This window comes from Ooceraea biroi, chromosome 4 (genome assembly GCF_003672135.1).
Source record: "Ooceraea biroi isolate clonal line C1 chromosome 4, Obir_v5.4, whole genome shotgun sequence".
NCBI lineage: Eukaryota > Metazoa > Arthropoda > Insecta > Hymenoptera > Formicidae > Ooceraea > Ooceraea biroi.
In genome coordinates this window covers 7,850,768-7,876,639 of record NC_039509.1, presented here as the reverse complement: position 1 = coordinate 7,876,639, position 25,872 = coordinate 7,850,768, and the positions used below count along the sequence as shown (strand labels likewise).

At 33.8% G+C, this 25,872-nt stretch overlaps 3 protein-coding genes and 1 long non-coding RNA gene across 4 annotated transcripts; 2 read left to right on the top strand and 2 right to left on the bottom strand.

Annotated features, from left to right (window-relative positions):
- Nucleotides 1-1,341: 1,341 nt before the first annotated feature.
- Nucleotides 1,342-4,448, top strand: LOC105283523. Its single transcript, XM_011346342.3, has 2 exons — nucleotides 1,342-2,550; nucleotides 2,678-4,448. The coding sequence occupies exons 1-2, from the start codon at nucleotides 2,451-2,453 to the stop codon at nucleotides 3,532-3,534; spliced, it is 957 nt and encodes a 318-aa protein (XP_011344644.1). The 5' UTR covers nucleotides 1,342-2,450; the 3' UTR covers nucleotides 3,535-4,448.
- Nucleotides 4,449-4,570: 122 nt separating this feature from the next.
- On the top strand, nucleotides 4,571-7,076 carry LOC113561770. Its single transcript, XM_026968951.1, has 4 exons — nucleotides 4,571-4,576; nucleotides 4,838-4,972; nucleotides 6,752-6,914; nucleotides 6,995-7,076. Exons 1-4 carry the CDS (start codon nucleotides 4,571-4,573, stop codon nucleotides 7,072-7,074), a joined length of 384 nt encoding a protein of 127 aa, XP_026824752.1. The 3' UTR covers nucleotides 7,075-7,076.
- Nucleotides 7,077-8,849: 1,773 nt separating this feature from the next.
- Nucleotides 8,850-13,476, bottom strand: LOC113561735. Its single transcript, XM_026968835.1, has 2 exons — nucleotides 9,383-13,476; nucleotides 8,850-9,195 (listed from the first exon to the last, which is right to left on the bottom strand). Exons 1-2 carry the CDS (start codon nucleotides 9,661-9,663, stop codon nucleotides 9,033-9,035), a joined length of 444 nt encoding a protein of 147 aa, XP_026824636.1. The 5' UTR covers nucleotides 9,664-13,476; the 3' UTR covers nucleotides 8,850-9,032.
- A 547-nt stretch (nucleotides 13,477-14,023) lies between these two features.
- On the bottom strand, nucleotides 14,024-19,086 carry LOC113561736. Its single transcript, XR_003406412.1, has 3 exons — nucleotides 18,909-19,086; nucleotides 17,231-17,232; nucleotides 14,024-14,242 (listed from the first exon to the last, which is right to left on the bottom strand). It is a non-coding gene; the product is annotated as an uncharacterized LOC113561736 (long non-coding RNA).
- Between the last annotated feature and the right edge of the window lie 6,786 nt (nucleotides 19,087-25,872).

Genomic DNA, 25,872 nt, shown 5'->3' with positions numbered 1-25,872 from the left:
AAATATGGACGAATCAAGAGCTAAAATACTTTTAACTCTATTTATAACTATTACATCTAATTGTTCAACAAATAGTTCTGTATAACCGTCGGTTACAATATTTAATTGTTTTTCCATTTCCATACAGATTTTATACACAGAAATAGACGGCCTAATTAAACCACCATTATTCAAAAAATCTAAAACTTTGGTAAATGTTTCACTATTTGCATAATTAAGTTCATGATCAGGTTTTCTTAAACTAAGTCCACATGTATAACACTTAAGACGTAATGTTTTTACTATGTATCCACTTAAATAGTACATGATATATTCATTTAATGTTTTCATTACTGAATTCGGAGGTATTGAACCACGAGGGTATTCATCTTCGCTTTCATAGATATTCATAGATAAACTGCATATTCGTGCATTCGAATATGCAACCAAATCATTCCCAGTAGCCGCAATCCAGTACTTTAAATATTGTTTATTTTGACATGGAAATCTAAAATTATAATTACAATATATACCTATGACTTCTGAAAGTACATCAAAGTACATCAAAAGGTTATGGTATAACCAAACGCAATATTGTACATTTAATTATAGTATAAAACACAAATTAAGTCTTACAATGTTAAACATCTTATAAACACTGTAAAGCCTAAACTATAAAACTTTGATTACTTATATAATAAAAATTAATTAGACTTACCTATGAAATGTTATTTGCGAGTGCTTTTTCCACAAGCGTTTACAGCCTTTCACGCTACAAGCTGTAGGCATTGTAGCAACTATTGGTAAATGTGAAGGAGAGCTCCTTCCTCTTCGATTATGAATATTAATTGTATAACAATAACACGTAATAAACACGTAAAGTACAGAATTAAATCGCTAAGCGCAACTTCACTTCGTGGCCACATGTATATATACTATCCGCCATATTACTTTTTCTACCAGCGTTACGCATGCGCGACCACCATATTACATGGTTTTCGTGGACACTTTTTATGTACAAAATCACTGGGAGTTAGCGGTCTAGTTATAGTATAGATGTCTGTGGTTTTCTCTTCATGCGCACATGCTGCATGCATGATTCAACCGAATGTAAATAAGTTACTCCGCCTCTTCCGGTGCATGAGAACGCATGAAATACCTCACCTCGCGAGCTGAGGCACTCGGTGCAGTCTCAGGGTGCCGTTACATGGAGCGTAACTTGCGTAAGCGTAATCTGCGTAACCTAGTAATTTTATAGAAGTTACTATAAAACTTACGCCTAGTTAGTTTACGCTTTCTACGCCAGTTGTCAATTACGCCGAATCCAATTTCTGGTGGAAAATACATTAAATGCATGTATGTGACAGTGTGTGTGTATCCTTTTTTGACTCGCGATCGCCGTGCCAAAATTTCTGAAAAAATGGATCAAATTCGGGTAATTTAAGAAATGCATCTAAATTCTATAAAGGACTATATTCGCAGCTCACTTTTATCAATAAATGTGCATATTTATTTATGATATTCTATAATATATGTAACGTGAACTATATACTAAATGCACGCATTTATCATAAAAGTGAGCTGAGAATATGGACCAAAATGTTTAAATAATGCATTTAATTACTTGGATATAAATCAGTACATCGGTTGCATAGTATGACAAAAGAATTTCAATTTATGTCCGATAACTATGGTATATTCATTTGCATGTCTGGACTATTTTCAACAGCTTACTGCAGCTTATACATTTTCACTTATGTATTTCCTTTTTAAAATACAGCATAAATGTGGATATTGTGGGTGGCTCTTTAGTTCACCACAAATTTTATTGATCATAAGTGCTTCAAGCAGTACGTTGAAGGAGAAGACCACATCAGCATCGATGAAAACCATATCGTAACAATAAGTATAATTTGTTGGCAAGAACCGCTAATACAAGATTAGAATCCATGTTTAAGAGATTCCAGGTTTTTTGTGCTAGACACGCGTCGTCAACCAGTCAACCACTCCGTATACTTTATTTAGGTTATTTCATGCATACTCGTACATACATTACACACATATATTACGCTTCAACACATTCTTACATCAAAGTATCTATTTCACATGACGCGTATTTAGCAATACGCTTAAATAATAACAACCAATCGATTAATTTCTGTTGTACTGTACAACAGAAGTCCTGATCTGTTATTAGTCAGGCTTGTTACGCTTTATGCGCATTTAACGCAAAGTACGCGCCATGTAAAATGGAATTTTCAGAATAGCGTACATTCTAGTAATTTACTAGAATACGCAGTGTGCCTATTCTAGCTACTCACTAGGTTACGCAGGTTACGCTTACGCAAGTTACGCTCCATGTAACGGCACCCTCATGCATTTGGTGATATTAGCGCGAAATTTAATTACATAGTTTAGGTTAGAGTTCGATCAAGTAGCTTTATATAACTCGATTCGATATTATATCTACAATGGCGAATAAAATTACCGTTCCAGTTCTTTTCGGTGAAAAAGAAAAATTGTTTACAATTACAGTATCACCTGAAGAATATGAAGGAATAATGAATGGAGGTAAGTTGGTTATTAAAGATTCTCTGAACTTATGCGTGAAAAAAATATTTCTTGTTGGATATTATGATTCACTTAGAGGTTTCTATCTCTTCAAGTATTGTAATAGTTATTTCTTGTTCATTTCTAGATCAAGAGATACTTCAAAACTTAGTTACTAAGGAAATGGAGAAAAGAAGCACTGCTACGATTCAACATCTTGTCAATTCCAATGATCAAGATTTGAAGAGTTCAGAAACTGTAGTATCACTCGAAAGTGATGCTAAAGAAAACAAAGATGTATCACTTGAAAATGATGCTAAAAAAAACAAAGATGAAAAAGAAACATTTACTTGGCCTGAGAAAGCTGTCATGCTTTGTTTAGAATTGTATCGTGAAAGAGAACATGAATTCACTGCTGGACTAAAACGACATAATAAATTATGGGCCGAAATTGTCTCTGAATTACGGAACTATAATTACAATGTTTCTGCTGTTCAAGTTCAAAATAAACTGTCCAGTTTAAAAAGAACTTATAAGAAAAGTAAAGATTCCAACGCTAAAAGTGGCAATCATAACAGTTGTTGGGCGTACTATTCTATTATGAATTCTTTATTTGGTGAAAAAAGCTGGGTTTCTCCTGTAGCTGTAGCAAGCAGTGATGGACCAATCGCACCTAGTGCATTAGCATCTTCGTCATCTTCAATATGTCATTCTTCATCACCATCTCCTATAGATAAGTTTGAATATCAGGATAGCTCCTCGAAACCCAAAAAAAGAAAAGTGAAAACCATTTTGGATTCTTTCGTATCGGATATACAGCGTAATAGAGATCAAATGAAAGAAGAAAGAAGAGAACAACGTCTGGAAAAAGAAAAAAGAAAAGAACAAAGATGGGAAGCTTCTAGAGCAGAAAAAAAAGAGATGCATAACGAAACTTCTGAAATCCAAAGATCCCTTGTTAGCCTTTTGGGTAAACTTATAGAAAAACAAAACGAATCTAAATAATTTTTTTAATATACAATCTTATATTTCATTAATGTGATAATTTTGAGGATATGTAATTAATAGTTGAGTATTTTTTGTTATTAAAAACTTAAAGCTGATTTATAAGATATGCAAGATTATGCATATTTTGTCTTATGTATACTAATGTTATATGTTAAATTGATTTATATTTATTGTTTGTAAGTTGATTCTGCTCTCTAAGCCTGGTCTAAAATGCCCTATTGCCAGTTGCAAAAACGTTTGTCAAACTAGCTCTGTACTGATTGGATTGCAAATGCATTGTAGAAGTATATATAAGTTATTTTATGTTGGCATTTTTAGTTATCAACAATGTATTTAAAGTTTCTAAATGAATAACATTTTAGTTTTTGTACCAAAGATGCAATCAACTTTAAAGGATTTAAGGTGGATTTTAAATAAGTAAAAATAGATTTAAATTGTTTTCTTACTAAAGATTGTTTTCTTTTTCATTGTATAATACAATTCAAGCCATTATACCTTTGTCTTTCAAATTATAAAGTTTTTTTTAATATTAAATATCTCTATTAGTATTGCAAAACATTTTATTAAATAAATTTAGTAATATTTTATGAATAATTTTATTTTATTTTATATAATTTGTACATTGTATGGATAAGTCTATTGTTATTACATGAATAAAATATTACATTGAACAAAATATACTATTTATTATTACTATGTGCATATATTATTATTATTTATTTCCTTATGCCTTTCGGCTTCGGATGAACCTCCGACCCGTACAGTACATAAAACAATAAATCTTCAGATAACCCTGAGAACTTATCTTCTGAAAACTTCAAACTAAAAACTAACACTATTAAACTCTAAAGTACTAATATTCTATAAACTAAAATAAACTCCAACAACTCGATAACCTCGATAATCTCGCATATAACTAAATACTAAAATAAACTAAAATGACCTCAAACTCGAACTTACATAAAACAATAACTAATCTTCAGTTTATCTACTGAAAACTACAAACTAAAAACTATTAAACTCTAAAGTCAATATGTGCGTATAATTTTATAATTTAATACAATATAATTGTCTTATAACATAAATATAATGTAGCACAAATAGAAATGTAAAAAAGGAGATAAATATAAGAAGAAAGTTATGTTCTCCTAAAGCGTTTTTTAAGTATAAAGGGCAAACTCATCATACATTAAGCTTATGATATTAAGTGAATGCTACACAATTTGCCATTAATTTCTGATCATATAACATTAATTTCTAGCTTGCATATTTAATTCATACATAATTCTATTTCTTTTAGTGTTACCTAATTCAACCCCTGCTACTATTATATCAGGGAACACATTTTCGACATTTGGACATACCGCAACTTCACACTCGTCATTTCTTAGAATACAAATATTATGAAGAACACAACAAGCTAATATTACTTGAGGTATTTTTTTTATATCTGTCATAGGTAAGCAATCTAATAAAATACGAAACCGTACTTTTAATAGTCCAAAGGCTCGCTCTATCGCCATTCTAGTTGAGGATAAACAATAATTGTAATTTTTTTGACGTACTGTGAGGTGACCATTATCCCTAAATGGAATCATCACATGTGGATGTTTGAATATGCTGCATCTGCTATAATATGTGTATCAAAGGGAAAGTATTGATTAGGCACCTCAATGTAATGACTAAGTGTAGAATTGCGAAATACTCTCGCATCGTGTACAGAACTAACATGTCCTGCATAGCAATGAGTAAACACGGATTTTGCATTACATACAGCTTGCAAGTGAATCGCATGATATTTCCTGCATAAACAGGGTGAGCCATTTTAAGTAACGCATTGATTTTTCTCGAAAATCAAATCTTGTATCGAAAAATGTTTCAGACAAAAGTCGTTTGGTTCGAAGGGGGCAAGATGATAGCATTATCAATTTAATTGTAGATGGCGCCACTTTAGAGGTTTCATCATGGCAGCCATTTTTTTTAAATGGAAGTTGATTTTTCTCTCTAAGTGAAAGTTGTAGCTGATAATAAGACGAATACAACGGTTTTTTGTTTTTTTGTAATTGGACCATTTTTCAGTGAGTTACAGCGTTCCAAAGTATACTGTTTTATAATTTAAGTATACACATAAACCAAATCTTGTATCGAAAAATGTTTCTTACAAAAGTTTTATGACTTCAAGGGGGACATAAGATGCTGCCACTGATTTGACCTTGGGTGCACCTGTCAAGGTTATGTGAAGGTTAACTTTTTTTAAATGGATCTCTTTATTTCTAATTATACAGTCTTGTAGCTTACCTCGAGAGCTTTTCAAAACGCTATAATACAGTGTTTTGTCGTTAAATATTATTCAAGTTATGAGAACTAAAAGCGTTTCTCGAAAGTAAAATTCCACAAAGATTGTATATAAGTCGCTAAGCCAAACCGCGAATTAATTCTGTCGTATTACGGCATACTGAGAGAAAGCTCTGCTACTCTATGGAGTGATAAGTTAGATATACGTTAAAGTTTCTTCTCTGTTCATATTTTCATTTCTTAACTATAATATTATCAGTAACATATTTTTACTATAGTAGACATGGGTGATTATACTCTTAAAGAAATCGTCGATATGTTAGTAGTTTTCGGAGAATGTTTTGGCAATTACCGTGAAGCTGCGAGACTTTACCGAAATCGGTATCCAAACAGACGACATCCAAATAGTACCGTCATTCGGAAGCTTAAGATAAGAGCCGAACAGGGTCAGTTGTCTGCGTGACTCGTCGTCACGCTAAACGTGATTATGATGATGATGTACGTGTTCTGGCTGTCTTAGCGGCTGTTCACATTGACTCTCATATTAGTACGCGCCAAATAGCTAGACAAACAGGTATACCTTAGAGAATGATTGTGAGAATTTTGAGGAAAAAGAAGCATCATCCATACCATATCACATTAACGCAGGCCTAACTCCAAATGACATGCGACAACGTGTACTGTTTTGTCAATGGTTAGACAGATGATTGCGCATGATGCAGATTTCTTTAAATACGTTCTATTCTCTGATGAATCGACATTTAAAAATACTGGAGAATTAAATACACATAATTGTCATTACTGGTCGGGTGTCAATCCTTATTGGCATAGGCAAGTTAATAATCAACATCGTTGGAGTGTAGTAGTTTGGTGTGGAATTGTCAACGGTTATCTAATTGGTCCTTATTTTTTTCATTAGAATGTGACTGGACATAGCTTTCTAGAGTTATTAAGAGACCACTTACCCACTTTACTTGAAGAAGTCGATTTGGAGACAAGGCGAAGAATGTGGATTCAGATGGATGGTGCGCCACCACATTTCGCACGAAACATAAGACATTTTCTGGATCAAAACTTCAACGGTAGGTGGATCGGACGTGGTGGTCCAATTGCATGGCCTCCTCGGTCACCAGATTTGACTTCACCTGATTTTTACTTGTAGGGGTACGTGAAAAATTTGGTGTTCGAACGGGAACCGACGACAAGGGAAGACATGATCGAACGAATTCGAATGGCTTGTAGAGCAATACCAAGGGCTGTCTTACTTCGAACGGTCGAACACTTCGCAAAGAGAATCAGGTTATGCATTCGAGCCAACGGGGATAACTTTGAACAGCTTTTCCGATAGATGCTGAGAAACAGTTAATCAAGCACCCAGAATCTCAAGAGGCTAGGGGACTCGCATAAATCAAGCACCCCGAATCGCGAGAGGTTAGGGGACTCGCGTTAATCAAGCACCCCGAAGGGAACAAAAATCTGCTACGTTCACGCCGTTGTTCCTGGGTAGCGCTAAAAGTAGGATAGTTGATAGAACGGTACACTTTGGGTAATGCAAATGCCGGCTGTACTGTAACTTGTAGTTCGCATAACTCGAATAATATTTAACGACAAAACACTGTATTATAGCGTTTTGAAAAGCTCTCGAGGTAAGCTACAAGACTGTATAATTAGAAATAAAGAGATCCATTTAAAAAAAGTTAACCTTCACATAACCTTGACAGGTGCACCCAAGGTCAAATCAGTGGCAGCATCTTATGTCCCCCTTGAAGTCATAAAACTTTTGTAAGAAACATTTTTCGATACAAGATTTGGTTTATGTGTATACTTAAATTATAAAACAGTATACTTTGGAACGCTGTAACTCACTGAAAAATGGTCCAATTACAAAAAAACAAAAAACCGTTGTATTCGTCTTATTATCAGCTACAACTTTCACTTAGAGAGAAAAATCAACTTCCATTTAAAAAAAATGGCTGCCATGATGAAACCTCTAAAGTGGCGCCATCTACAATTAAATTGATAATGCTATCATCTTGCCCCCTTCGAACCAAACGACTTTTGTCTGAAACATTTTTCGATACAAGATTTGATTTTCGAGAAAAATCAATGCGTTACTTAAAATGGCTCACCCTGTATATGAGGCAGCATCTTCCTTTGGAGCTGGAATTTTGATGTACGATCCATCGAGGGCTCCAATTACATTTGGAAAACCTCTCATTTTTGAGAAGTCTTCAATGGTGCAATTTAGTATATCACCTTTTTTTGGCCATTGAATAAATCTTGGTGCTAAACAATGTAAAGCGTATGTTACCCGTCCCAGGCAGCACATGTTAGCCTAAAATATGTTTCTTAGACGTATCTAATGTCTAAGAAACATATAGTACCATTTAAGAAACGGTTTAAATAGAAACCGTTTTTAGACCTAAATTTTAAAAACGTATTTTTCACGTTTCCACAGAAACGAAAAATGTGTTTTATTAAATTGATTTGAAATTATATAATTAATATAGAAAAAATAGTAATTTCTACTTACTTTGCGAGTATTAATTATTTTTACATCATACGTTTCAATGTACTCGATTATGGCACAAGAGACAAAAATCAACACAAGTGTGTGTGATTCCCACCTCTGATTCACCAAGCGACCGATAGATGGCCAGGCCAGACGTGACGTTCTCGCAAGTAACATTTGTGTTATCACCTTATAAATAACCATCCGGAAAACCGATCCAATACTCTTTTCTTCTTCTTTTCTTTTGAAACTTTTGAGATCACTATTACTTGAAGTGATATTTCAAAAGAGTGAGTATTCCACTACACGAAATTTAGAGAGTAATTCATAAAATATAAAAATCTAGTTTTTTACAAAAATGTGACTTAACTCTGTCTATCTTTGAGGCACTGATATATAGAATTGATAAATATTTTTCTGATGGTTTCTGAAACGTTTTTTTGCCGAAAAAGAAACGTTTCTCCTAATGTTTTTTCGTTGGACATTTTTCTCCTAAATAAACGTTTCAATAAAATGGTTATGAAACGTTGCGGCAAAACGTTTATGAAACGGTTTTGAAACCAATGTGTGCTGCCTGGGGTCTCACTGCTCTGAAGGCTGTTGCTTTCCCAACACCAAACTGAACATGTATTAATCTGTCAAAACAAATATGTTATATAACTGTACAAGCAAATAACAATACCAATTATTACAAAAAAAGAAAATACCTGTAAGAGTCTGGAGTAGCCAAAAACCATAATGTTATCAATAGCTGTTTGCTTGGATGTATTTGTTTCCTTCCTATTGCATTTGTTTGATATAAAGCTGGCCCAATTGAATCTAAAATCATTTCATACGTTTCAGGAAACATCCTACAAATAATAATCATAACAGTTTAAGATTAACTAAATTACAAAAAATGTATGTATAATTGTTTAACTTTTCTTTTATAATAAAAGGAGAAAATGTATGTTTTTCAAGTAGCAGTAGTAAAGAAAGTAAATTTTCAAATGATAAAGAAAAAATACAAAAAAGGCTAAAAATAATATCATAATTTACCTGAAGTATTCCTTGAATTGTCGCGAATAGTCTGGCACAACTCGTTCAACATAATCTATTATTCTTTCATTAGGAATATTCACTCCTCTTGTGTTTCCAACCATCAGAATAGCGAACAAAGTTGACATTTCAGTTTTCTCTTCATCACTTGAAACTTCACTTTCATCACTACTGCTACTTGAAACACATGAGTCTTCTTCTTTTATCATAAAAGAAGCTGATACAGATATTATAGCAATTACTTGCGATTTATTTAAATTGTCATCCATATTTGTCTGCATGAACTGCACTAGATCTGTTCCGTTACTATCTATGCATGAAGTGTGTTTAAAAAACGGAACAGGCTATGCACTTCATGCTCTGCGCAAGACACTCATGCGCATCATGCGTGAAACGGAACGCACCCTAGGTTTAGAGGAAAAGGCAGAGCGCGAGGAGGAATGATAGTTGGGATAGCAAAGGATTGGATTGGAAGTAAAGAGAATGTTTATTTCGAAAGACTATCTAACGGAATAGGATACGTAAGACTGCAATGGGAAGGAACATGGGTACGGATATATATAATATATAGTGAGGGATGGGGAACAGAGGTGGAGGAATTATTTAGAAAAATAGAGGAAAGTAGTAATGGAGAGGGTATAATCATAGGAGGAGATTTTAATACCCGGATAGGAGAGATAGGGCAGGTTGAGAATGAAAATGATATGATGGTAAGAAGAAGTAAAGATAGGACGATAGGGGTAGGAGGAAGGAAATTCGTAGATTTAGTCCAGGAAAACGGATGACACATACTAAATGGTAGTTTTAAAGGAGACTGGGAAGGGGAATTCACATATGTAGGTGCGAGGGAGTGCTTCGTTATAGACTATATAATTGTAAACGATATAGTAATAGAGTTTGGCTCTTCGGCCGAGCATGGCGCACCGTGCGACGCGCAATATTACACGAAGAGCCGAAATCTGTATACGAGAAGGAGGACGGCACTTCGAACAATTCTTACATTAGTTTATTGGAGTGGATTAGGCCTATTTGGGGAAACGACTATAAAAGAAAACGCGCCATGCTATCTACTGCAAAGTGGTGTGAAAAAGATAGTACCAAAATATTAATTAATAATATTAATTAATATTAATCATATTTTTTCTGATGTACACACAAGTTTTATTTATTAATAAATAACACTTGTACGTATATCAGAACAAAAAATGCGTGACAATACTTCCTCGGTAACTCGCGCGCGTGAATGAGACGCGGAGAAATTATCGTCCACGCGTCGTATCGTCTTTCGCCGCTTGCCGCTGTAATCCGATACTCGCGGCCATCGCGTCGCGCGAGCGGCAAGCCCTGTTATACCCGCTTACCCGCCTCGCTCTGGCTCGCGCGAACTGATTCGCTCAATATCTTTTATTAATAACTCGAAATTTACGTGATAAATTGCAAAATGGTATAGGACTTTTTTATTTAATGTGACCAGATCTACCTGTGGGCGGAAGGTTTAAACCTTTGAGTGAAACACCCTGTATAGTAAAGAAAGAGAGTTGTATTATAATATGTATGGTTGGGGGATAGAGGCGATAGAGGAATTTAGGAGAAATGGGGTGGATGTAGAAAGTTTATTACGGGAACGAGATTATGAGGTACAACGACAGGAGGAAGAAAATAGAATTGGTACTGCACGGTACAATAAACGTTATAGGATAATGAGTTTAGGAACAGATCAGCCGCACTATTTGCGAGCAATGAATATGAATAAGGAAAGTAATGGTAGCGCAATCAGGGCGTTAGTTGGATTACGATGCGGGAATATGGAAGAGGAGAATAAATATTGAATAGGAGAGTCAGATAGGATATGTAAATTTTGTAAAATTGGAAAAGATAGTATGGAACATTATGTAGGAGAGTGTACAGAGATGAAAGATTTATTTGTCACACTAGGACCACCTGAGCGTAGGTTAGAGAAATTATTTAGTGACGAGTTATGGGATGAGAAAAGGAAGGTGTTAGTAAAGATGGTTGTTTGAGGATGAGCGAAATGAATATAGTTTTGAAGAGAATTTTTGTAAAATCCTAATTTCTCACGAAATAATCTCAGTCCTTCGCAAGGACTCAGTACATACGGTATTTGTCTGAGCAGGGGAAAATATTTTTCTCTAATGTTCGGCAAACATCGGTCGAAGCGGCTCGCGTTGCCATATATGGGCATGTCGAATCGTCGTTCGAGCAACTCGGGCGAATAACAAGATAGTTTTGAAGACAAAATGAGGAAAATACTGCGGCGAAACCGCGTCAGTCGTCTCACGATTCTAGTCTAAGAAAGTCTTCTTCTCTAGCTCGTAATTTTCTCTTTGTTCGGTTCACCTCGCGAGTGCCGTGTAACCGAGTCTCGTTCGAACGACCATTCGACGCCTGGTTTTACTAAATCGGGTTCTCTGCGTTAACCAATATTAAACTTGTAAGGAACTGAAGTTCCAGTCCTAATCTGTGACGATCGGTCTGAGAGTTCCCACGTTACTCTACGCGTCAGGATATCCGCCTGACGTACGGCAGAGAATACACGCGACAAGATTTCCGCCTGACTCCCGTCAGAAATTAATCGCGGCAAGATCTCCGCCTGTTCAGGTCTGAGTACACCCATCTGAAGCTCTCTTTGACTGCGCCGAGTCGACCACGTCATCCGTTAGAAGCTCTCGTCCGTGACCTAATTTCGTTGAGACGATAAATACATTTTCAATTCTTTTGTGTGCTGTGTCTAATCCTGCCGTCAAATCCCTATCGAAGACTTCCAAGTCTCGTGTGCACGATTCTCGCGCTCAGCGCTGGGCGTAGTCAGTGAATCTCGAACAATGATGTATGCGAGAAAAGGTAAATAGTGGTGCGTATAGGTTGTAGTATATTGTATATTTTAGTAATGTTATATTGGAGGCTGTGATCGGAGGCTGTGATAGTTATAATTGTAATTTAAGTGGATATAAGTACAAGTTAGGTAAAGTTAGAATATTTTAGTATAGTAAAAGGTAATGCGAAAGAAACGATGGTTATATGTAACAAAACAGTGTTACTGACTGCGTCTAGTGTTTATTGTTTATTATTTTATAGTTATAGTTTTTGTATAGTATAGTATTTAAGAACAGATAAGTGTAAATAACTGAAAAGGAAGAAAAGAAAGGAAAAGAACTGTACGAAGGTAGAGAATAGTATAATAATGTAAATATTGTAAGTATTAAAGACGAAATAAGGCTAGAGATGAGATGTAACGAGTATTGAGATAACATAGATAAGAAACAAAAGGTAGAAACAGAGTTGCAGATTTTGTAAGGTTGCATGTATGGAAGGATGAGAGTGGTAAGATAGAAGTGTAAACCAAGTCCCTTTCTTGGCTAAAGCTGAAAGAAATAAAGTTTCATTCATATTAGAAAATCATAAACATCATAATATAATTATTTTTGTACGTAAAATTGATGCTGACAGTGAAATAGGTCAGATAGCACACACATACCTGCCCTTGAATTTTTACAATTGTCTGAAGTTGATGGATTTAACGAGTGTAATGCTACTGTGGAATTTATTAAAGCTATCGACGAAATTTTTGATTTTTTGAATTCTCGTAATCCATTTGCCAAAGGGTTTAAAAAACCTATATATTTTAATAATATTAATTATTTGCAAGAGAGAATGGAAAAACACATAAATTATTTGTACTCTTTAAAAGTTCACAATCACCTTCTTTTATGTATATCAAAAAGAAGGACATTTATTATTGGTTTTGCGGCTGCTGTAAAATCCATTTTGCAAATTGCTAAAGATATTTTAGTTGAGTCATCGATGAAATACTTAATGACTTATAGATTTAGTCAAGATCATTTGGAATTGTTTTTTGCCCAAGTACGACGCAGAAATTCATGGAATAACAATCCAAATGTCATGCAATTCACATCTGCAATAAAAAGTTTATTAGTAAAAAATTCTATTTCAACATCAGCGAATTCTAACTGCGTTACTTTTGAAACAGAAAATGAAATAGGATTATTTCAATTAAGATGGGCGAAAAACAATTATACAAAATGGCATAATAATGTACAATGGGAAACTTCAAATGATTACACAATTGACGATGATTTTGATTCTGATTCTGATGTACTTAAGGGCAAGCTGGAGTTGCTAGTGAAAAGTGTTGCCAACTGCACACATACATATACAAAAATTAAAGTTGAAATACTTTTTATAAAAATTTCGCAATTTGTACGCACAAAATTGCGGCGGCCACCACTCGGGATAAAATAAAGGAATATAACTCTTGTATGTATGTATAAGTAGGTACAAGATTTTCACATATACTTTTCTCTTTTATTACGCTTCTAAAGTCACTTCTAAAAGCTTCATTATATTCCTTTATTTTATCCCGAGTGGTGGCCGCTGCAATTTTGTGCGTACAAATTGCCAAATTTTTGTAAAAAGCATTTTATTGTGTAAATGGCAGCACCATCGCGAAGAAATTCCCTGGTCACTCCAGGATCACCTTAATCATACGTTTATTACTGACAATATTTTATATTACACTTCTGGTAACATTATAAAAAAAACTTCTCAAAATAGTTACATGCAATGGTTGTATAGATAATATTATTCAGAAAGTTTCTGATAAAAAAATATATTAGCAACATATACAATACTAGTCGATTTAAAAAATAATGGAGGATTAATATATGCGCGCGTTACATGTATCCCACACGGAACAAAAACCTCCAATGGACGTCCACTAGACGTCCATCATGGAGATTCGAAACCTCCATTAGACGTCTACATAACATCCAGTAAACATCTACTAGACATCCATAGTTCCGCATTTGAAACGTCCATACACTGAGAAAAATGATTTGATTGTATCAACAAGACGTATCTGATAGAATGCATTTTGGTTAAACTAACCAAGAATTTCTAGTTATCACGATAAGACTGGATATTTTATAACTAGAACGTTTGATAGACTGTACTATAAGAATTTGGTTAGTATTTTCCAGTTGGATCTATAAAACTTCTAGTTATATTACACTAGACATAAGAACAAGCGAAGATGCAATCAGTGTTGTCAGCCGGGCCGCGGTTCTCGGTAATGCGCAGTAGAAACGACCGTTACCCAGCGACGTATGCTATAGCATTCTTATGGGTACGGTCCCCAGTTTTGGCGGGCTTAGTGGAGCGGCGCGAAATAAGAAGAAAGAAGAAAAAGCGATACAAGAAGAAATCCAAAAGATAAGTCTCTATTATTATAAATAATACTTTTTTTAATTATGGAAAATCGTAACGTTGGAAAAGGAGCAATAAAGAAATGTAGGTCTTTTCAGAAATCGTGGTTAGATAATAATAATTTTAAAGGATGGTTGGCTCCTCATCCTGTAGAAGATTCAGCAATTTGTATTGTATGTAATAAAACTATGAGATGTTGCAAAACGGATATAACTCGACATTCACAGACGGTCAGACATATCGAAAAAATAGCTTCGCAAAATTTTGACAAGAATGATAATAATAATAATGATTTAACACATAGTGTTGAGAAAACTAGTTTAAACTTCGCGCTAATTCTGCCCAATTGTCTCGGGAAGATTCGGGCATCAAATATCGATAAACAAATATCGGCACGATGAGACGCGTAGCGATGTATTCGGCCTTTTTTCTCACGCGACCGTTGTAGCGAGCGAACGTACTGAGCGAGCGAACAAATAAGTGGATCCACTGGCGGATGGTTACTGGCGAATAGATTACCGATATAGAATTAAGGCGGATTTGTGCACAGATCTGAAAAACGAAAAAGGCGACTGATATCTGGAAGTCACGGAATCAATTGGATGAGTAGAAATTTTTCTTTAATTTGATTTATGAGATTCTTTGCTTGAACAAAGCATTGGCTAATGTTGTATCTTCTTTTCTTGTGACTTTGAGGTTCACACGTATATTTTCTTGCTTATTTGTATGTGATTGATATATAATTATTTGAAACTGTTTGAATGTATTGTTACATATTTCTCGTAATTATATATATATACATTTTCTTTTGTTTATTGAAATACTGAACACATTTATTTATACCTTATCTCGCACATTTGTAAAGGGAAATAATCAAATTTCAACACATAGAAACAAAGTTAAACGCGCGGAAATTAAGTTAGCAGCTTTTTTTGCAGAACATAATGTAGCTTTTCTTACCGCGGATCATTTAGTACGTTTATTAAAAAATATATGTATCGACTCTGAAATTGTACAAGATATTGCACTGTCCCGTAATAAATGTGCAAGCATTGTCAAAAACGTTATTGCTAAACGCGAAACGGAACAACTCATCGAAATTTTGAAAAATCGGAAATTTTCTATTTTAATTGATGAGAGTACGGATATTACTGATAATAAATTAATGTGCATCCTGGTTCAATACGTTTGTCCTTCAGACAAAAAAGTTAAAACTCAATTATTAGACTTGCTCTCTTTAGATAGTACAGATTGTTCCGCGATAAAAATTTTTAATATATTTACAAATATGTTGAATAACTACAATATTCCTATACAAAATATCATCGGAATGGCATCTGATAATGCTTCTGTCATGATAGGATGCAATAATTCTTTTATGTCTTATTTAAAACAGAAAGTACCAGAATTAGTTGTGTTAAATTGTGTTTGCCATTCCTCCGCGCTAATAGCCAGTAAAGCTTGTACTAGATTACCTTCTTCTTGTGAACAATTAATTAGAGCAGTAGCTACATACATTTCAGGAAGTGCAAAGAGATGTGCAATTTTAAGAGAGTTTCAAAATTTTTTCGAAGTTGAAAATCATAAAATTTTAAAATTATCAAATACTAGATGGCTGTGCTTACATAAATGTGTTGTTAGGCTCCTCGAAAATTGGCAAGTTCTAAAACAATTTTTCATTTTAGAAACCGCGGAAAATAAATCAAAAAATGCAGAAATAATTTTACAATATTTACAAAGTGATTCCATTAAGGCATACCTGTTATTCTTAAAATATTCTCTGAATTTTTTAAATAATTTTAATGCCTTATTTCAATCGCGTTCTGTTACAATACATAAATTATTTGAAACTAGCCATCAGTTAATTAATCAATTTGGACAAAATTTCATAAATTATAATGCTTTGAAAAATATTTCTAATTTAGATCTTAATAATGAGGAAAATATTCAACCTTTAGATAATATATATGTCGGACCCGAATGTGAATGTCTTTTGCAAACGCTATCTGTAGAATAATCCATGTATGATATTAGATTAACGTGTTTAGAATTTTATAAAACGGCAGTTCGCGAAATGTTACATCGTTTACCATATAATGATCTGTTTTTTGAACAATTAGCTTTTTTAGATTCCAAAATTGCTCTTTTTTATGAAGGCAGAACGCGAATTAAAGATTTATCTTATATTGCCACGCGACTAAATTATAATGACATAACACAGTTAGCTTTCGAATGGAGAATTCTGCCATCTCTTTTTAATGATGAACAAAAAAAGCAATTAGCTTCATTAGAAATTGACGAAATGTGGAAAAATATAGTTGAATATAAAAATTGCGATGATGAGAAACAATTTAAACATTTAGAGTCATTTGTGCAAATAGTTCTTTCTTTTCCACATTCTAATGCCGAAGCCGAGAGAATTTTTTCAATAGTTACAGATGTAAAATGTAAAAAGAGAAATAGATTATCTAACGATAATATGTCCGCGATTTGTATTGCAAGATCTAGTTTTCAAACTAAAGGTATTAATTGCATTAACTTTAAAGTAGATTCAAGGCATTTCGAACTGCACGAATCGCAAAATTTATATGGGGAGCAAAGCACATCTCATAGTTCTTAATATATTATTTATTTTTTATTCTGTTTACTTAATATTTGTTGCATTTGTATAGTTATTGAATTTATTTTTTATTATTTTGTACAACCCATATAGTCTTCCATCTTTGTTTTTCTATATTCTAGTCTAAATTATTATTAATGTAGTATTTATTTTTCAGGAAGCATCATATTTTATTTCAAACGTGCAATAATTATATTAATATTAAATTAAATTAAAAAATTATATTTATTAAGTGCGCAATAAATGTGATTTTAGTATTATATTGTGATAAGTGTAATAATTGTGATATTAATTTTGTATTGTAATGTTAATTTAAGTTTTTAACCAAAGAAAATATGTGCAATATTGTATTCAAAAGGAATTTATTTTATTTAAAAGTATTGGTTTATTTTTAGTTTATTTGTGTACAATTATTATATATAGTAATTTAAGATTTGTCTAATTTTAAGTATTTATTAATATTAATGCTTTTTATATAAGTACAATATATATGTATAATTTTTATGTTTATTTTTATGTTAAGAATACTGGTAAGGTTTTTGGCAGTTTCCCTTACCCACGCAACAAATGTTGGTATTCCATGATCTGCCAAATAAACCATCTATTTTGTTCTTTTAAAAAAATGTATTTTATTTTACAAATTATCTTGTTTCCCTGCCTTCTTCAACTTTTTTGCTATTTTTATTAAATACTATGTTTAGCAAAATTTTATGTATGAGATAAACATGTGTACTCACATGTATTTATATATGTATATGTGTGTGTGTGTTTTATATATTTAAATATTTTAGAGCATTTAGTAGGGCGAATATCGACATATCTTTTTTACTCCTTTAGATACGTCACTGACATGATTCGTACTGCGCATGACCGAGAACCGCGGCCCGGCTGACAATACTGGATGCAATCAGAATTCTGGTTAATCGCAGGGCACTCCAGCAGTATTCTATTGTTTTGTGTCGTGCGTGTTGATGTATGTTCGGGAAACGGATCGGCACGGACGGCACGTTTTCCTCCTGTAGTGAAATGAAATTAGTTAGTGAAATGGCTGTGAAGTGGCTGGTGAAGTAATGGCGGATGAAAAAACGTGTTCTCTTCTTATATTTTTTTATACAGGGTGTCCCGTAATAATCGCCTAACCTCTCGTATGCCAATAGAGCAGATCGAGATAAACAGAAAAGTCCCATACCATTTTGCGATATTCGCAATAATAATCCTATACCTCGAGCGGCTCGGCACTTGCCTCCGCGCGCTCTGGATTCGCTTGACTTTAATATGCAATATTTCGATTATTATTGCGAATATCGCAAAATGATATGGGACTTTTCTGTTCATCTCGATCTGCTCTATTGGCATGCGAGAGGTTAGGCGATTATTACGGGACATCCTGTATAAATATCAACATATTTCATTTACAGCAATCCAAGAAAACTCACGGTAATGAAACAGAAAAACGTTTCTTTTCACTAAACAGTCATGTTAATTTAACTAAATACATTTAGTATTATTATCAAGAAAATCTGGTAAATTTAACAGGAAGGAATTAATCATGCTCATCTGGTAATTCCTAAAAGAATTCTGATTCGTCCATTTTCCAACAGACAAACTGGTTGAACCTACCAGATTTCTAATTAATGCAACCAGATTTTTTTTCAGTACAACCTCCATTAGACGTATCCATAGATGTTTCGTGGATGTAATATAGAGCAATCGTAGATATTTAAAGGAGCTTTGATGGATGAAAGATAGACGTTAACTGGATGTTTTGTTTGTTTCTTTAGAAATTTAACTTTACTTACAAATATTAAGAAATTGATTAATTATTCATACTTGTTGCACATATTTTATCTACTCATTTTATGTGTATTTTATGAAAAAGTTTCAAAAGAAAAGAAGAAGAAAAGAGTACTGGTTCGGTTTTCCAGATAGTTATTTATAAGGTGATAACGCAAATGTTTCTTGCGAGTCACGCCTGGCCTGGCCATCTATCGGTCGCTTGGTGAATCAGAGGTGGGAATCACACACACTTGTGTTGATTTTTGTCTCTTGTTCCATAATCGAGTACATTGAAACGTAAGATGTAAAAATAATTAATACTCGCAAATTAAGTAGAAATTACTATTTTTTCTATATTAATTATATAATTTCAAATCAATTTAATAAAACACATTTTTCGTTTCTGTGGAAACGTGAAAAATACGTTTTTAAAATTTAGGTCTAAAAACGGTTTCTATTTAAACCGTTTCTTAAATGGTACTTTATGTTTCTTAGACATTAGATACGTCTAAGAAACATATATTAGGCTAACATGTACTGCCTGGGTTACAAACACATAAATATGAGTAAATAAAATATGTCCAATAAGTTATGAACAATTGCTCTCTTTCTTAAGGGGGCATATACATATCTCGGCCTCGAAAATGAGCATTCTTTGTGATTTTTTTTCTACTAAAATAAGAAAGATAGGATGTTCGGTCTTTTTAGAGGTTAAAGTATGAACCTTTTACTATGTTAAAATATTTTTGTTCATTTATTGTTTACAGTATACAGCCGCGTCTGCGCAATCGCGTCTAGCCCTGTTTGTAATTCCGCCCTAGATGGTTCCAGAAAAATCTTCTGCGTGCTTCATCTGAAAACAAAAAACCAAAGATTTTCTTAAAAGTTATAATATTTTACACATCCTATCGGATGGGATTGTAAAACTTCTGATTTTTAACAAAATGGCGGGCTATTGAAATTATTTAAAATCGATACTAATATGGGCCTGGAGTAGATGATTCAGTGTAAATATAAAATTTGTCATCTTTTCGTTGTGTAAACTTAACATAAAACTTTAAACGCGTTTTTCTCAAAACGAGGTTTTCAAAACGCGTGACAAGTATATCTTGAAAATGGTTCGACCGAACGGCTTGCAGTTTTACACACTTTTTCTAGACACTAAAAACTAGTCTTTAACATAGGATTTTTTTCCGATGCTTAGTTTATTTTCTGTAGCCAAAAATGTGCGACATTTTTGGTCAAAAAATCGTTATGTCAACTTTGATCGGCTGCCATTTTGTCCAAACACAATATTTCGAAAAACGGCTATGTTAAAGACTAGATTTATGTTTTAACTTTATAACCCTTGAGGTGATTTTGCTTTCAGATGATTTCTGTGGAAGCCACGGTTGTCACTGCAAACGCCGTTTTTAAAATTAGGAATTAGGAGCTGTAGCATAGTGCCGCTATTTTGAATTTTGGAATAATAAAACACAAATGTTTTAATAGAGAAAACTATGATCTTTACACAGAAACAAACCCGATCTCTCTCTCTTTCCGTTTTTCCGGAAAAAATTCGCAAAGTTTGGTCTCTTTTTGATCCTTCTAGGTGTATGTCCCCCCTTAATTACTGTCAGGCAATTAAGAAAGAGAGCAATTGTTCATAACAATTATTGGACATATTTTATTTACTCATATTTATGTGTTTGTAAGTGATCGGTTTAAATATGAAAAATATGTTTCTTGTATTTAAAACCAATCATTTATACACATTAAATGAGTAAATAAAATATGTGCAACAAGTATGAATAATTAATTAATTTCTTAATATTTGTAAGTAAAGTTAAATTTCTAAAGAAGCTACAAAACATCCAGTTAACGCCTATTACAAATTTTAAATAATTTAGAAAATTTCACTATTAATTTTTTTGGGTTTAGTTACAAATCCATTATATATCTATAATAGATGTATATTAGACGTCCATGATGGATGTGTAGTGGATATCCCCTATGGAGGGAATATGGATCTCTATTAGAGATCTACCTAACATCCATCGTGGAGATAGATGTCGCATGGAGCGGTGGAGGTTATATGGACGTCTAATGGACGTCATGTTCCGTGTGGGATGTTTATAAGATTGTTTGCAGTACCGAAAAGGAATTTTCTTTTTTAATAGGAGACAGCTGTACGCAGATTCCAAAAAAGGTGCATACAATGAAATTGTTACTCGAATAACAAATAAATTTGTATTAAATACAGATGTATTTCCATTAGATAATAGATGCTTGCGTCGAAACGCATTAGAAGTTGGAATAGAAACTCCACATCGTATTCAATTAATAACTGCCATATGCAGGCAATATTTAACAATAAGAATGTTTTCACACTCAAAGAAATTGTCTAAGGAAATTACTCCAATAAGTCGACGTCATCGATTAACAAAACTCATTTTATTTCATAATAATTAACTGTTTAAGTATTTTTAATTGCTATTAACATGCCTTTTAAAATATTTGACTTTATTTTATTTTTTTATTATAATATTGGACTAAATTCTTTATGTTCTGCAAACAATTTTTAATCGTTCAAATTTCTAATGTTTTTATGTTATAAATTATATATATGATGTTAATTTGGAGCTAAATATATATGTTTTTAATTAAAATATTGTTTATTACATTTCAATTGGTTTTTTTATTAATTACCAAGTAAAATAAACATTATTTTCGTAATTTACGCCATTTCTTACATTGAAACACAATAATTACTACAAAACTTTGTTGAATATCGCAGTAACAATTGTAAATATGGTGGCGGCAGCGGCCATTTTCTCTCATACACCAGAAACTATCTGACGCAAGATATCCTTTCCAATATGGGCATGTTAGAGCAATCTAGTTTAGTATAGACATCTGTGTTTGAGGGTCTCTACTTTAGCTGCTTTCTACTGTGAGGGCCGGTCTATCTCTATAAGTCTATGGTTGGATTAACCAATCCGAAATTCCGAAGTATGGTTGGTAATATTTGCTGCTATACATATATATATGCTGAATAGTTGTATCCATTGAAATATAACCATACTGAAACGCGCACTGCTTTGTTCTCGCGCGGTCAGAGCTGTGCGAGTGAGAGAGTTAGGCCAGGCACGTGCTATTTTAGTCTAACTAACAGTCCTAATCACGTGACGTGACATACTACCCAATCTGAGAACATTGGGTACGTTCACGAAACTCAACAGTTGCGCAACTGTTGAGTTTCGTGAACGTACCCATTGCCTTTACATACATTTTCTACACATTGAAATTCTATTTTATCAAAGGAAATTTCTAATAACTAATAGTTTTCAGAATCGAAAACTAAAATAATGTATATAACGAAAAATGAAATTGTTTATATGTAGTAATACAAAAATAATCTCATGTTTTGTAGTATTTTATTATATTTTGTATTATTTGTATTTGTTATATTTGGATGTATTTATGAAATACAAGTATAAAAATGCAAAAACATCTCATAACTAACTTTATTATCTTAAAATTATTTAACGTAATATTGTTTTGCATAAATAAAATAATATAATAGTATATAAATTCTCGGATTCTAAATATCACAATGTTTTATGAAAAACGTACACGTAATAGAAAATTATAAATTTTCAATACCATGTACATTAACATGTATATTAACAAAATGCTATAAATGTGTTTAAAAATAGGCATTATACATAAAGAAAACTGTATGATTATATATTAATATACTCACTAATTGCATAAACAAAACTTTAATATATCAGTCAGTCGTTAATCGCATAAACAAAAGTTTGGTATGTATCACCAGAGAGGAACCTGAGAGCGGCCACGCTGCCGTTTACGCCCATATTTTTGCATTGAGAAATTTGAGAAATACAACACCGAATGTGAACTTAGGCCGGTATTCATAGTCAAATCTTATATTTAAGACCGTCTTAAGTGTATCTTCAGATACTCCATAGCCAATGAAATGATCCATACAGCATCTTCAGATAAACTTAAGACGGTCTTAAATATAGACTTAAGATTCGACTATGAATACCGGCCTTACATTCCATTTAACATGCACATGCACATGATTTCATAATGACAAAAAATCATATGCATGTTAAATGGAATGTAAGTTCACATTCGGTGTTGTATTTCTCAAATTTCTCAATGCAAAAATATAGGCGTAAACGGCAGCGTGGCCGCTCTCAGGTTCCTCTCTGGTATCACTCAGTTGTTAGTCGCATAAACAAACCTTTGGTATGTATCAGTCAATCAGTCAATTGCTAATAGAGTACAATACTTTTCAATTCAGAATGTCTTGATTTGATTCTGATTCGTGCGTCACGTAATGCAGCTACACACGTCACACACATACAAGTTGGGACGAATGTTTTCAGCCACGGTAGTTCACGTTTAGAAAAAGACAACACGGTCCCAGCACTCTATCTCCCTCTGACCGCTCGGTCTCGTGAAGGGGGTAGGGTAGTGCGCGTTCCAGTATGGTTATATTTCAATGGTTGTATCAGAGAGGAACCTGAGAGCGGCCATGCCCCTGTATTTTGTGTAACGCTGTCGGTCGCTGATTCGAGCGCCATCGCATCCACTTTTTGTGGATGTCGAGAACTACGAAGCCACATCCACTTTCGCGCGGTGTACATCCACTTTACTGTCGATAAGTAGTTACTCGAATCGGTGCGAATGTGCCAACACATTAACAAACTGCTGAAAAGCGACGAAAATGACATATGTTAATAACAATACGCGCATAGAGAAGTATTCACGTCTATTAAGATATGTGCATTCGTATAAAAAATACAAAAATACGCAAAAATACACAATTCTAAGAAGAATTTATATAAAATATTATTAGGGTAAGAGGTACAGTTATTGATAGGGATACAGTTATTGACACATTAACTCTTTTAACTTAAATTTCTCGTCACATGCACGACGCTCGTACGCAAAGTTTATATGCTCGTACAAAGTACCTTTTCCCCAACAGATTTACTGAGTTATCTTAGATTTCTGTCATTGCGTTTCGAAGCGGCCAGCAAAAACATGCACTGATCTATTCGGAGCATCGCCAGGAGTGGGTCAGTGATTGTTTTTGCTACCGCTTCGAAACGCAATGACAGAAATCTAAGACAACGCAGTAAATTTATTGGTGAAGGAGTACTTTGTACGAGCATATGAACGTTTCACACAAGAGCCATGCATGTATCGAGAAATTTCAATTAAACACATTAATGTGTCAATAACTGAATACACATGCGGTATTAGAGAGATGTAAAGGGAAAAGGTAGGCGGTCTTTAAAGATCGCGTGATCGAAGCGTGCTCGATAGCGGCGAGCAATTAGAAGCGTCGCGGCAAGAATCAAAGGCTGGCGGCAATATCTAAAGTAATATATTTTTCACTGCGGCAAGCGCGAGCGGTCGGTCCAAATTTTCCCGCAGCGAAAACATGTCACTTTAGGTATTACCACTAGCCTTTGATTCTTGTCGCGACGCTTCTAATTGCTCGTCGCTATCGAGCACGCTTCGATCACGCGATCTTTAAAGACCGCCTACCTTTTCCCTTTACATCTCTCTAATACCGCATGTGTATTCAGTAATATATAAAACTATATTACTGAATACACATATATTACTGATAGTAAGAAATATTTTATACCTCGTATCGAATTAGTAACAAATTGTTTAAACACTCTGTCAATAACTGCCTTTACCTGTCGTATATGGTCGCGCAATCACGTACCTGGTTATTTTGTGACTTTGGAGTTAGCAACAAATTCAGTTTTTGTTATTTTTCGATAGCCCGTGATGCAAGGAACAATTTGAGACCAAAATCTTGCGAGCAACTAATTCTTTAAACAATTCGTCTTGACTTTAACTGTGGCGGATGGCCAGGCGCTACAGTTAAAGTCCGCGACCACTTAGGCGAGTATTTTTTCACTTTGGAGGTAGCAACAAATTTAGGTATTGATATATTTCGATAGCCTGTGATGCAAGGAATAATTTGAGACCAAAAGAGTGCGAGCAACTAATTCTGTAAACGTCGGTTGAAGAAACTTGCAGCGCGGCTCGAGCGTCCGTGATAAACTAATGTTTTTCCACATGTTAGAGTTAGCAACAAATTCGGATATTGATATATTTCGATAGTACGTTGCCTCTAGATTATTTTGGTACCAAATACATGCGAGCAACTAACTATTTTAATGAGTTTTAAGAGGATTTGTTGTGAGTGGCAATGACACGCATCAATAATAAATTTCTATAAAAAAGTGTATTTCGTCCGTCAGTTTTGATACACTCCATATGTGAAATGATATTTCAAACAAACGTTTGAGGAACGACATATAACATTAAAACACATTCGTATAAAAACAATAACAGTATAGCAACAAAAAGAGCTAGTAAGAAATAAGTAATAAGACAGAGGAACACAAATTATCAGATATTGCGCTTTATTGAAACCAAATGAACATAGGGTAAGAGATACAATCATTGACACGGATATAGTTATTGACACATTAATGTGTTTAATTGAAATTTCTCGATACATGCATGGCTCTTGTGTGAAACGTTCATATGCTCGTACAAAGTACTCCTTCACCAATAAATTTACTGCGTTGTCTTAGATTTCTGTCATTGCGTTTCGAAGCGGTAGCAAAAACAATCACTGACCCACTCCTGGCGATGCTCCGAATAGATCAGTGCATGTTTTTGCTGGCCGCTTCGAAACGCAATGACAGAAATCTAAGATAACTCAGTAAATCTGTTGGGGAAAAGGTACTTTGTACGAGCATATAAACTTTGCGTACGAGCGTCGTGCATGTGACGAGAAATT